Consider the following 14294-nt stretch of genomic DNA (forward strand, 5'->3'; position numbering starts at 1 on the left):
TTACAGTTTAATTTTGCTAAAACCCAAACGTGGTGTCAATACAAGTCTTTGATGCCTAAAAAAAAATAGACATACATCGTCATAGACTTGATACGGGAGACATACAATGACTGGAAATACAGGAAGAAAAGGGATAGATTGATTGAAAGACAAACTCAGTGGCATACCCAGGGTAAAATAAACCCCTCCCCTTTTCCATGGTCCTATTTACTTTTGTGCAGTTCTGAATTAAGTTTATCCAAATGAGTCAAGCAAAACCAGAAAAAAATGTTGCAATAATTACACAAAAACTTATTTTAAATCTGCAAATCTAAATCTTAATTTGTCAAGACAAAAAATTCACACAAATTCTAACCAAATTTCTTCCAAAACAAAAGATCAACTACTTACTCAAATATACTTTACTATACAGTTTTTTCAACCCTGATGAGCATACTCTAAGTGCAAGACAACACTTGCAAGAGTGATATTGATTTTTGCAAAGTCTCATAATTTAACTACTACTTTTGATGAGTTGCTACCAGTTGCCACTATATCACCTTCCGGGAAAACGGCATCATTTGAAATTACTCAACATACTCATACTAAACAACTCGAAAACTAGAAATTCAAGTGAGAATAGAAAAAGAATCGTAGAACAGAGCCTCGAATACAATGACAACTCAGAACGAGCTATTCACCAGCTGCACTACAGAGATAAATGAACTTCATTGGCCGTAAGCTTGAAGCATGAAGATTATGAGCATTCTTAACATGCTCAAAGATTCAAAACATTAATAAACAAACATGAAAACGAACTACTAAAGATTGCGAGTGGTGCTTCTCCGAGTTAGATTATCCACATTTCTTGTATTATGATATCGACGGTCGCTACTGTAAGTAAAAAGATTCTTAAAAGAAGAAATAGTAACTCATTCTAACACTCACACGAAAAAAAATCCAACTTTGTTGTCACACCTCGGAATACATCTGTTAAATAATTCTTTTTAAAGTATCATGAATAGAATCATCACATTCAATAAATTTGACATCTATATTGTTAAAGTTTTCAACTACTTTGGAACGTGTTACATAATTCTCCAGTCTCTCAGCCATGAGACAAAAATTCACCACTTTTTGACCTACTGCTGGTATGCAGCCTCTAGTACGAGAAATATTCGCTTGCCTTCAGGTCTAATTTATAAAAAATCTTATACTCTTTTGTGGTAATCCGGAAATCAACTTTGATTGTAGAAGTAATGCAGAGAAACATTTACATCGAATGCTTGTAAAAGATCAAGTAATTTTTATAAGATTAGTAGCTGCCTGGAGGTTATGGATATTTACCATTTACACAAAATAATCTAACAAACTACTCACATTTTAACTGTTATTTCATCATTGAAACCACTCGCCGGAGACCAATCTTCTACCATGCTTTGAGTAAAAGCTCCTAACTCGCGAGTCAACGGATCCTTCAAGTTCCTTAAAACCCCATCAACTTTCCCTTCAATCCTAACCTTTTCTGCCAAGTCGACAATACCATCAAGATTACCAGTTGGGGAGCCAACACTCAATAAATTAACAACGACTGAGTTGATAAATGACGGCTCTAATGAGTAGAGTGTTGCGCTGGAAGCGTTGAATTTCGGCACTAATAGGAAAGTGTTTGTATCCTCTGTGGCTCTGAATACCTAAAATATATATTATAATACCAACATTGCAGATACAAGGTTAAATAATAAAAAATTCTACTTAGGAGCACTATTCTTTCTTCTATGGCCCCGTTTGAACTAGCGTAATAAGGGCCCCATACCGAGGCTCCAATAAAAATTGAAGAGCGAATTTCTCTGCCTTAATACATCTAAAAAAAACGAAAGTTTGTCTGTGTGTGTGTGTCCTGTATGCAATAATACACTGTTCATCCGATCGCCGTTAAGAAGCTGTTGAATACATTTTTGCTAAAGTTTTAAAAATAAAACCCTCCTCGAAGGCTCTCTTGAAAATTTTCCCGCTCACTGAAATTACAGACCCCTGAGCACACATACTTATATCCCCCCCTTGAAAATAATCAAGTCACCTTGCAACCCCCACACACAAAATTGTCACTGAAAGTATCAATCTGATCGCCGAGTTCTGAGACAAAGCAGAGCAGACTTACCAAAAATTACCATTTGAGAACACTCATTTCTGAAGAGACCCCCCCCCCACCTCCCTTGGGCCAAATTCTTGATTTATTTACATGCATAAAATAGCCTAATATTGATATTTTTCTCCACAAAGATATTTTTCCTCAAAAACGTATATATTCTCGACATTTTTTTTTTCTAATAGAGAAAATATCCATTGGGCTCAAACCCGTGAATGCTCTAACATATGAACTAACCGGGCTTGTTTCCTAGTTTACACTATTGGTGTAATTAACATATGCAAATCAACAAGTTTGCTCTAGAATTACAAACAGTTACCGATCATGTAAAGAGAGATGTTATGTAAATTGTTCAGCTCAGAAAGAATTTAACTACATATGCCCTCCCCCTGATGAGACAACTAAAATTCAGTAAGGAAGTTGAATCTGCATGACTGGATAACAAAATCGGTCTTTGTCGACTAGAATACCCCCTCCCCTCCCCGCTACTGAGTTTCAAATATAAAATTAGTCATTTTGCACGTTGGTCAAATAAAAACATGCAGGATGTTTGAAACTGTATGATTGGAGGATCCAATTAGACCCACAGACCCACTATCCAATAGAAAAGAAGATTTACTGCATCTTCTTTGAAGGTAAATTATTTAAACATTTCAGTCTATATTCTTAAGGGCATAAAATGGGTCCATGGGTCTTCTGCCCGTCCCATCGACAATTTTATGGCAGAAAGGTTTCTGCACTTTTTACCTTGTTTAAAGCAAAGAAACGCAAGGATTTCAATCTGTATGGTTAGACAACCAAGGAGGGTTGGAAGCACCAAGGCAGGTATATTAAACCTTGTTTGAACTAGAGTCAAGCAAAGTTTACCAATATATGTTGTTTAAAAATTTCTGCTTCGAAGAGGGCCACTTTGTTTGGGAGGCCTTTTTGTGGCAAATTCCCACTTTCTGGTGCTCATAATGAGAGAAAGGCTGAAATGGCAAGGAGACGTTCTGCTGATCAAGGATGACAAATAACCAAAAATTGTTCTTTTCTGCTAGTTGTTTAGGACCAAACGAAAAACAGGTCTTCCCCGAATGGGGTGGTAGGACATCGTAGGGAGGGTCTTGACCAAAACTAAAACTTCTTGTGAGGGTGTAAAGAGGGAGACTTTGAATGGGTTTGGATGGAGGCGAGGCATGCCTAGCTGTGTTGGCCTCATGCCTCTTGGCAGTGCAGAGAGTTGTTAGAAGTAGTAGCAGTTTTAGAAGTTGTTAGCATTAGCTTGTACGGTAGCCTAAGATACATAAAGTGCATTTTTTTTTTTTTTAATGCACTTTTATACTAAACACCTTCCAAAAAATAGAGAATACAGTGATTTTTTAGGCCATCTTTAAGTAAAGTCTCAGCATTTTTGGAAGAAAACATTTTTCTTGGAAAATGTGATTTCCGAAGTTTCAAGAGATTAGTAGCTAAAGCTTTTAATCGATAGGAAAGAAACAAACACCAAAGTGATGTTCCTGCAAAACCATTTTTGGTAATATCCACTTAACGTTGCTAAAACACCAAAGCAAATCGCCAAAACAATGTAAATCTAGTCCTGTCGAAATTATACTTGCTGAATGTGCAGTACAGAAACCTAATTTGGAAATCCGTTTTTCCTCAAAAACACTGTGCATTGATCTTGTTGTTAATTTTGTTGCTTGCATTGTTACGAAAAGAAATTATTGTTTTTCTGCCAGAGTTTTGATGGAAGTTAATATCTTTTCACCATACTTTGGATTTAAGTTACACTGTAAAAAAACTTTTTTTTTTATCAGATTTTTGGTAGAAAGCGATGTTTTTTCCCATCTTTTGGATTATTGTCGTCATATTATAAAAAAATAATTTATCAGATTGCTAATGGAAGTTAATACAATTTCAGAATACTTTCATGATAGAAGTAATATTCATTATTACCAGATTTTTAGTGGAAGTGATAATTTAGACTTATTCTAAGGGTAGAAACAGGTCAGACCGCAACCTACTCTTATTAGAAAAAAAAATGAACAGAAACCTAGAAGATTGCGTCTTTGGAAATTGTATATAATTAAACATTCTAGCAATGAGCTTACCAAACACTGCCTCTTCTTTGACAAATAATAAAGAATTCCTGGCAATTTAGGAAGTGAGGTTCCACAAATTCCACGAACAGCTTTTACGCCAAGTAGCACAGCCGGAAGGTTTTGGTGGGTTATTACGCCTAAAACATCCAGTTCCCTAAAAAATAAAACTGACTGAGATCAATGATACAAATTCATTTAAATTTTGGAGGATGTCCTTATGCCAAAAAGTTCAGAAGGGCAAATATTGAAACCCAAGAAAGTGACCATTTGAAAAAAAAAACACAAAATAAAATTACTGAGCATGTTATCTTCACTACACCAGAAGTAGAAAAACATCTTTAATGTACCAAGGATACCAAAATCAAATTTAAAATTAGTGGATTAATGAATGAAAAACTAATGGAAGCAAAATGAAATCTAATTGTCCAAATTCGTTAAGTCGAGATTTACACAGCCATGTGTGTCTTACAACATTAGAAAAAATCAAATTATTATTTTCTTTTTTGAATAAACAGATGTTTTAGGTACATTACTATCCTACGAATGGATTATGGCTGCATGTTCTTAAGGACATCATAAATAACACTAATCTCCAAATAAACCCGGAACTGCGGTTGGAAGTAAGTTGTAAAATAAATTATCCTTGCTTTATCTCTGAAATTGTATTGCAATACATTATTTTTATCAATATAAACATCACTTTTTGCCTAGGAATTTCTTCTTCTTTATTCTGATCCACAGGATACTTTTCGAAATTTTTACATTTATAGTTTATTCTTTCATGACTTATACTTTTTAGTAATATTGTGTTACTGCTTCAGGATGTCGTAACCACAATCCATATCCAGAGCATAATCCATAATCCAGAGCGCATAACTAAAACCCATTCGTAGGATAGTAGTGTATCTAGAACATCTGTTTACATAAAAAAAGAAATTGTTGACCAGTTGAATCGTCCTGTGTTGCCATGTTGAACCACAAAAATAAGCAAGCAAAACAAGTTGGTTAAATTTGACACTGCTTTACATCTCTAAAAATTTAGGCATTAACTATCTATTGATTCCTGAAGACAGGTACACCTCCCAATGAAAGCTAAGTAATTTTAAGCTATTGGTCATGTTTTTAGATTTTTTAGCTGATTTTTTTTTTACCCACATTTCTTTTCTTTTTTAATTTAGCACCTCTCATTACCAGTCTCAAGCAAAGAAAATGAGCATTTACAAAAGATATATTTCACAATCAAAAGAACATTCCTTAATAATCAGAATTATTATCAAACAAGCCTAAGCGTCTATCGCATGACCCACTACTCCGATTTTACAATAGAGAAACACTAACTTTAGGCATCTGCAGCATATCATCACTTGATTTCTTTTTCAGGTTAGTGATTGGCTTTTACTTAAATTTACCCTATTTTCTACATGTGCCATCATTAGGCTATGTATATTTAGGAAGAGGCATGCAACTCTAATCCCTGGTAAGAAAAGCCTACCTCTCCTGAAGTAGTGGCATCAATCCACAGGGGCAGAATGTATTTATGAATATCTAAGGGAGAAGAGGACACGCTTACTGTTTTTCCAATGAACATACAAGAAAAAGGCATTTTCACAAATGATGCCCCCAAAAAAGCTAATTTCCAAAATCAGGGGAGGAAAAAAATATAGGAGGCAAATCCCCACCCCCCCTGATCAACACCACTGTTTCCAACAGCATTGAATTGTATGTAGCACATTAACTAAGCCTGGCTTAGCAAAGAAAACCCATAGGGAACAAGTTTAGCAATGCCTAATTGGAATTAACAGAGTTGAAAAAGAGTTCTTTATCTACTTCAATGAGGTATAGATAAAAAAAAAGAAGCAAAACATACTTTCATTGAACAAATCAAGAATGGAAACACATTTTCAGACAGACAGATGACTTTCCAGCTCTTGCCATTATGAAAAATGGACCTTTTCATGTTTTTACTTAATTATGGTAAAAGTCTGTTTCACTTTTAGTCTAGGTTTTGGAAATACAATTCTTATGACTCAACTAGATTATAAGTCATGGTAAAATGGTAGAAACACTCGCTTTAGGTATCTGCAGTATAGCATCACTTTATTTTTTTTTTATTAGTGATTGGCTCAAATTATAATTTGTTGTATAATGAATTTAAAAAAAAAACACAGAAAAGACGAACATTGGCTAGTAATAAAACTCCAGGGGAAAACAAAAAAAAATACATAAAACAAAAATACTCAAGTTGTCATTTCAGGATCTTAAGGCTTTGTAAGTTGTCATGAATATTCCCAAAATAAGCATTATCATCAAATAATAAAGGAAACAACCAATACTAAAAAAAAAGGTTTTAGTGTCAAAGCACTTAATTGTTTAATTGTTCAGTAGCGGTTTTAGGCCTCATAATCTGGGGGGCAAGGCATGCCATAAGAGTGTAAGAATATAAATAAAAGGAATTTAATGTCAGATGTCAGAAAAACTGGAGGGCATCTGCCTCCCCCCCCTCTGCCCAGGCCTATAAACCACACTGGTTTTAGTTTGACCATTTACAAAGGTACTCACATGTCAAGAATATAACCAGGTACGTTCTCCTGTTCCAAAAATATGCGTTATAATCAAGAAATGAAAAAACAAGAAGAGTGCTTAAGGTTAGCCAAATGAATCTTTACTTAACTAATGATGCACAAGAAACAAGTGTGTTCCCAGTAGAAATTGCAACTGAAGTCGTGTTTACTTCAAATTTAATATGAACAAACAGCAAAACTAGAATCGTTTATTAACCAATACGTCTCACAGGGGCTCATATTCCCTACTCAAAGGCTCATTTTTCCCTAAACAAGGGATTATATTCCTCATACTCATTAGATTGGTTATTCGTCTCCATTTTTCCCAATTTAATATGGATCGTGTAGAAGCAGATTCACTAAAGACACTTGTTAATCTAGTATTTTCCTGGTAGAAATTACACTTAAATTTCTAATTGCTTCAAATTTAATAAGAATCAACCATGAACCTGGAATGGTTTATTAACCAATTCCTCTCACAAGGGCTCATATTCCCTACTCAAATGCTCAATTTTTCCCGACAAAAGGACTTATATTCCTTATACCCATTAGATTAGTCATTTCCCTCCATTTGTTCAATTTAATAAATATTGTCCAGGAGTTAATTTAAAAATCAAGTTGCTAATAGTTATTGAACTTTGGCTGAAAACCATCAATCTGCACAGATTTCTGTTTTTGAGAATCTGTCACTTTGCTCTTTATCTGCCTCCCTGTTTAGCATCGTCCACTTGCTTAGTGCTTTATTTATTTAATTTTTTGTATTTATCTTTTTTTTTGTTCTTACTGAAACAAAAGACTGATCAATTAATATAGAATTGGTGAAATTGTCCTCTGAACAGTTCATATGCTGAGCACAGTAATATAAATAGTCAAATATAATGAAAAAAGTATTTAAAAAAAAAAATGAATGTCAATCTAGTCTAATGCTATAGATACATTTCTTGGATTTTTCACTTTTTCTTCTGAAAAACAGTTGACTTGTGTCCATTGGCTACAGCTTTCTTCCAACATTTTCTGCTAAGGCAAATTGTACATCACAGTCTTTTCATAGATATAAAAAAACCTCTTACCTATTATTCAGGGTAGAATCTTCTTTAATTAATCCAATTAGCAATGCCTCTAGTTCCAGTCTTTCTATGTCCATTATATTCTTAAAAAAAAAAATGACTACATTAAGTAAAACATTTGAAATTAGAAAATTCCCAGCTCAACAGATTAGAACAGGACATATAAGTTTATGTGTTAGAATAGACCCATTGAAAGCAGCATCTCATACACACAATTTCAGTTTTCTGACCTAATCTTAAATCAGGAATTAGTGTAAAAAAGCTGGGATACAGTTCATTCAATGGCAAATTTTAAGATCTGGTGCCTTCTTAGAAGACAAAATGGATCAAAGGCCATCCAACAATTCTCCAACTTTACGCGCACCTATGCCCCTACAATTTCACATGGCATCAGATCAAAGTTTCAATTTCTTCCTTAATTTTGGTTTTAGTCTTTTTTTTTTTTTTTTTTTTTTTTTTTTTTTTTTTTTTTTTTTTTTTTTTTTTTTTTTTTTTTACTTCGAAAACCCTAATGATTAGAAACCCAATTTGAAATTCAAATTATTTGAGCAGGCATTTTGTTTTGTTGTTTTTTATTTTAAGACACGAATTTAAAACCTTACAAATCAGGATTTATCAAAGGTATAGAGCTCTAAATACCTTCATATTGGCCTGACTTGTGCTTTCAGAACATACAACATTGCGTGCTTCAGAACATTTCTGAAAGTTACACCTTTGTGCCCATTTTAAAGGATGACAGCTGAACTCCTAACACCTCCCATCCTTGTAAAACAACCAATTGTTCAAGAAAAATGTGTATTTCTTTATCATGCTGAATGTACACCAAAAAGCACAAATCAACTGCATCAAGCCTCTTAAATCAGATACAAAATCAAGTATAAATTTTATCCTTACAGTAAGCCCAACTTATTTGAAAATAGTCAACTGGCATCCAATTGTTTACCCTAAATTTATACAAGCAAACAAGGATGATCAAGGGTTTTCATGTGGTTCAAATATTTCATGTATATATATATATATATATATATATATATATATATATATATATATATATATAAATATATATATATATATATATATATATATATATATATATATATATATATATATATATATATATATATATATATATACTATCCTAGATTAAATAATGACAAATCAATTCAAATCACAAATGTTCCATTTGACAAGCAGTCCCACAGGTTTTCACTGGAACTGGAGGCTCCAATAAAATATCTGATTGATCAATGTAATAAGCCTTTTGATCAGTCCTTATAAATCTAAAGGAGCCAGTATCATATAGTTTCTTTTCATATTTAATTTTGTAAATTACTTTCATTAAATCTCTTACTTCTGCAAAAAAAACTCTTTTTGCCAGCCAACTTTACAACACCAAAAGTGCCTTTAAAATCATATTTCTTTCAATTTTTTTTTTATCTTCCAAATCAGCAAACCAGCAAAATCTGTGTCATATTCTTCATATCAGTTTCTCATATCATTCATATTCTCATATCAGCAAATCAGTATCTGGGTCAGAATCACATGTTGAATCAACCTGAAATAACTGTTTTACTGTTTTTTTCTCTTGGCCTACCTGACTCACTTTTCTTTTTCATCTTCTGTTTATCAATTTTTTTCCTTTTCTGGAGTGTCAGTCAATATTCTTGACTTGCCTCCCTTGGATGACTCCTTTCCTAGGCCTTACCTTTGGATGAGGTCTAATCATCTGTGGTGAAGCAAATCTCAGTAACATTTTTGTATGAAAAATCAGTGGCTTCTAAAGTTTCCTCTCTATTCTGATTCAAATTTTCAGCAACAAGAAGTGGTCTGTCTGTCACAGTTAAAGATGAAAATTCATCTTCCATGAAAATATTTTCACTGAATGGCACTAATCTAGCTAGCTTAGAGCCATTAACAATGTTAGTTTGGCAGAAGGCCTTTGGATATGCTAATCCAACTGAAGAAGCAGCACTTCTAGGTGTCAATATCCAGTCATTTACTGCTATGTTACAAAAGCTTTTGACAGGCCCAAAAACAGACCTGTCAAGTGGCTGTATTTTGTGACTGCTGTAGGGATGAAACATTAATAAATGTATCTCAAAAGATTTTGCCAAATTGATGGCGGGTATGGTCACATAACTTGTGGTTCTTCCCCATAATTCTTCCGTCAGAAGAATTAGGCCTACTGGTGTAGCAGTTTGGCTGGCTTGTTCTGCTTAATGAAGCATTCCAGAAACTCTAGAAATAGTTTTTACTGGACTGATTAGCTGCTCTAATAGTGCCTGGTAGGGCACCTGTCAACATAAAATCTTTAAATTTGACCCTGGGAAATATTAACATATATGGAATACTGATGCCAGTAACATTTATGATGCAAAAATCTCTTTGAGCTTTCTTTGTGTCAGAGCTAAATATCCCTGCCAATTTGTTCAAAGGTCATCTAGACTGCCTAGACAAAAAAAAAGGAGGAATGGGGTGTATTCTAAATATAAATTGTAACAATGCTAAATAATTGAGTTTTTTTACTTAATTTTTTTTCTGTCATATAATATGTTGTACTATTGACTGGCCAAAGGTACAATACTTATTGTAGTCAAAGGTTGGCCTACAACAAACCACCATTATTTATTAAATGCATTCATTTAGTTATGGGTTATGAATTCATAATTTAAGTACTATGCTATTTATTTAGCCTACTCTAAAGATATAACTGCAATGTAAAACAGTGAAAAGTAAATCAATGAAAATTCCTGCAAATTTCTTTTCAAAATAATATTCTACTAGACTACAAATGGCTATATTTATCAGCTAAAAATATCAATTTTCTCACTAGATATTTATTTCAGAAATATATTTATAACTTTTGGCTATTATGGACTGCTTTACCTTTTGGTGCACCATAAAGAGCTCAAGATGTTTCCCCACACAAGACATTATTAAATTGTGAGAGAATAAAAAAAAATATCAGGTGATGTTATTTTTCATCCTAGCTAAATTTTATTGAAAACTGCAAATTTACTGAAAAGTGACCATGGCATTTAGAAATAACATAACACAAGGAATCCAGGAATACTATGTACTTTTATTTCAGTATGTTTACTTCTAGAGAGAGCGACCCCTAAATAAGTACAAATTATTTCCAAAATCTAAAAGGGGGGGGGGGATGAACTTCCTTATTGGTGTCACTGTCCCCAAGAGCTTTCAACTATAATTTGCACACTAGCAAGGGTTGATCCAACCTTGAAATTCTAAGAAAATCAAAAGGATCTTCACTTACTGTAAGATTACCTAACTCTTAGCATTTTTTTCAGTTCTAGTTCAAAACAACAGGAATATATTCAAGAAATCGAATTTCGCGCTTTTCAATAAAGCGCAAAATTCAAGCGCAACATGTCATTATACACAATCCAGGAGCCAAGCGACGTTCCAGATCGCCAAATAATCTGTGTTGCCCTCCAATCACTTTGGCATGTAAGAAACGCTAAAACTTTCAATTCATAGTCAAATGAGCTCCTTTCAAACTTTCTATTACAAATCTTTCCAAAGGAAGGTCTTTGGTCAGAAAAAAGTAAGAAAACAATTTAATAAATAATACATTGTACCCACATCACTTTATACTTCAGCAGTGCTATTGCGCTGCCTATGGTCTCTGTTGGTTTGAGTTTTTGTTATTACAAGAATTTATTACCCCCAGGCTCTTATCCCCAGCTTACAACTCCTACTCCCAGGCTGTAGGGGGTTGCGTCAATCCTGAAGACCTTGTTATATGATCTTTAGACTTTTTTCTAACAAATTGGCTATCTCAAAATTTCTCTCGGATGTATTTGGGGAAAAAAGGACGGAAAGGGATGGCTAGTTGCCTTCCAATCTTTTACGACTCTTAGAAAGGGCACTAGAACTTCTGATTCCAATGAGCCCTCTCTAAAGTTGATACGACCAGCCCTTCCATACAAAACTTAAATGTTAGTGATGGGCAACTGGTACAACTCATAGCCTTTGCCCCGAGGGAGTTTGGGGGGGGGATGTCACCCAAAAATCATAGTTACTAGATTTTTCAATTATACTGAATTAAATGGTAATCGTATAATTTTGATTGGGTCTGTTTGGAAATGTGCAAGGAGGCTCTGGTTGCCTTCCAATCACTTTTGATTCTTAAAAATGGCGCTAGAACTTTCAAATCAAATGATCTCTGCTCCTTTATAAAGTTTTATCGACAACTCCATATATACAAAGTGCCTTGGTAAGAAAAAATAATACATTATGACTGTATTGATTTTTCCTTAAAAATTTTCTAGCTGACATAATTTACCCACGGTGCTTGGCTTTTGTCTTGATTCCAGACCATAAGGAATCCAAATTTTTCATTTTCTTAACTTCTCATTTTCAATTGGTAATACTTGACAAATAGATAAATAATTTGGCCTGACTATCGGAGCTCGGAAGCAAGTGTTAACGAAAAAAGTGCCTGCTTGCCTATAATCTTGACTGTAGTGTGGAAGCAAGGAGAAATCAAATCGTTTATAGACCAAAGAGTACAAACGTGCAAAGAATCTCAACAGTGTTTGCAGATAGCTGTCTTTGGGAAAGTGCCAACAACTCCTAAAAATACAGCATGAAATGTAAAAAATCAGTAGAAAATAAGTAGTTAAGTAGATTTAGTGCTAGATAAGTAGTTTGAGCACTACTTTGGTAAAAAGTGACATTTTTGTAAACAAATATATATTCAGTAGGGAAATATTTTATTTTATAGCTTAAATTTGCAAAATGTGCCCCTTTTGTGTCCCAAATTTCTAAAATCTGTCTCTTGTTTGCTCTATTATGTCATTATATTCCAGCATACTGGAATATGTTCTTCGGACATAAACTATGTCCAATTGGCAATCCTGAGTGAAGCTAATCTTATCTCTAAAATTGTATTCACACGCGGAACTTTGTTCTAAACCACTTCTTGGACTCTTCTTTACGCTAAGAACTTTATTAAAGACCAAATTTGAGACTCAAGCCAAAAAAGCACGCAAAAATTTCAAATTTACGATAGATCAATCAAGTGGTAATGCAGTGGGTTTGATCTCAACTTATTAATGCGGGACTAAGACTTCAAGCTTATCTGTAAAAAAAAAACACTGCATGGCCGAAGTGAGGATTTGAGTAGTCAAGAAGCGTCGTTGGTCCAAACGTAAAGGATCAATAAAAAGAATGGATTCAGAGCAGATCTTCTCGAAGAACTCAGAAATGAAATGGAAAACATTCCCGTTCTTTATGATAAGACCAATCCAAACTTCAAAAATAAAAACACTAGATCCAAGATCAGTATAGCTAGCATCAGGAAGACGACGCAAGGTGTAGTTATTGATAAAATAAAAAGAAACAAACTTTCATCCTGAATCGCGTAGAGTATTCTTGACTAGGTCTCCCATCAGTCCTTTTTTGAACATTCTGCCGATTCTAATGAATTTGATGAATCAAAAACTAAACGATACTGAACTCATTTTTCAGACATGATTTAAAACTTTAACCGTTCAAAGAAGAGTTTTCAAAATAATCCGGGACATTGGCTCAATGAATCCCAACAGGGAGGGAAAGTCAAAAGTTTGTTTTAGTCTGTATGACAAAATTTTTATATGTTGAGAATTGAAAATCTGTCACAGAAACCAGAATATGGACTGATTAGCTTACAAGTACTACTTTACTTCTTCCGTGGCAGGAAGACTACTTGGGTGGACTATAATCCTCGCATGTTGAGGTTTCAGAACAAAACTAAAAATTCTCTTTTATGACCTTATAATTTTTACACAGATTCCAAGAACTATCAGAGGAACTTAATTGAAGATTTGATTTCAAATACCTTAAGACCTTGAAGAAAACTCCAAAATGACTCTTGGATGAACTTCCTATCACTCCACTTAGTGATAGTAGTCATGGAAAGTCAACTAGAATTTAAGGGTAAAGAGACCAAAGTGGGTGGGACAACGTAAGGTAGAATTCGGGTGGGCTAGGTAAACGTAGTGTTGTCTTCACTCGTTCAAAAAGCATACGTGGGTGAATTATAAGTTGATTTTTTGGCAGGAAAATGGCGTATTGTTGGAAAATCACTTTAAACTTTTTAGTCACTGACACTCAGCGAAGACTATCTGCTTGGTCCAGCTGAAAATTAAGTGAACTAGTATTTAGCTCTGTAAATCATCTCTGAAAATATTCCAACTACTAAAGAAATCTCTCAAACTTTGAAGGCAGCCTAAGACACGCTCTGAATAAAATTCAAAATATGGCGTAAAGCATGGCCTTATTGAATAAATATTGGCCACATTTAGCTTTGGAAACGCTAAGCCTGTCCAGTTCAGTAAAGTTTACTGTTAATTAAGTCGGAGGTCTGAACGCAGTCAATGCCAGGCTCTCGAATTCGCGAAATTTTTGCTTCTTTATTTCAGCGTGCAATTTAAAGATGCTATAAAAA

At 34.0% G+C, this 14294-nt stretch overlaps 1 protein-coding gene across 1 annotated transcript in view; it reads right to left on the bottom strand.

Annotated features, from left to right (window-relative positions):
* The window catches only part of LOC136040894 (uncharacterized), a 72301-nt gene extending 61084 nt beyond the window's left edge, over positions 1-11217 (bottom strand). The window contains exons 1-4 of the mRNA XM_065725308.1: positions 11118-11217; positions 7844-7923; positions 4222-4366; positions 1360-1673 (exon numbers count right to left, since the gene is read on the bottom strand). Coding sequence (XP_065581380.1) covers positions 1360-1673; positions 4222-4366; positions 7844-7917 — 533 coding nt within the window. The 5' untranslated portion in view covers positions 7918-7923; positions 11118-11217. The remainder of the gene's footprint in view (positions 1-1359; positions 1674-4221; positions 4367-7843; positions 7924-11117) is intronic.
* Positions 11218-14294: the final 3077 nt, after the last annotated feature.

Source organism: Artemia franciscana, chromosome 21 (genome assembly GCF_032884065.1).
Source record: "Artemia franciscana chromosome 21, ASM3288406v1, whole genome shotgun sequence".
NCBI classification, from domain to species: Eukaryota; Metazoa; Arthropoda; class Branchiopoda; order Anostraca; family Artemiidae; genus Artemia; species Artemia franciscana.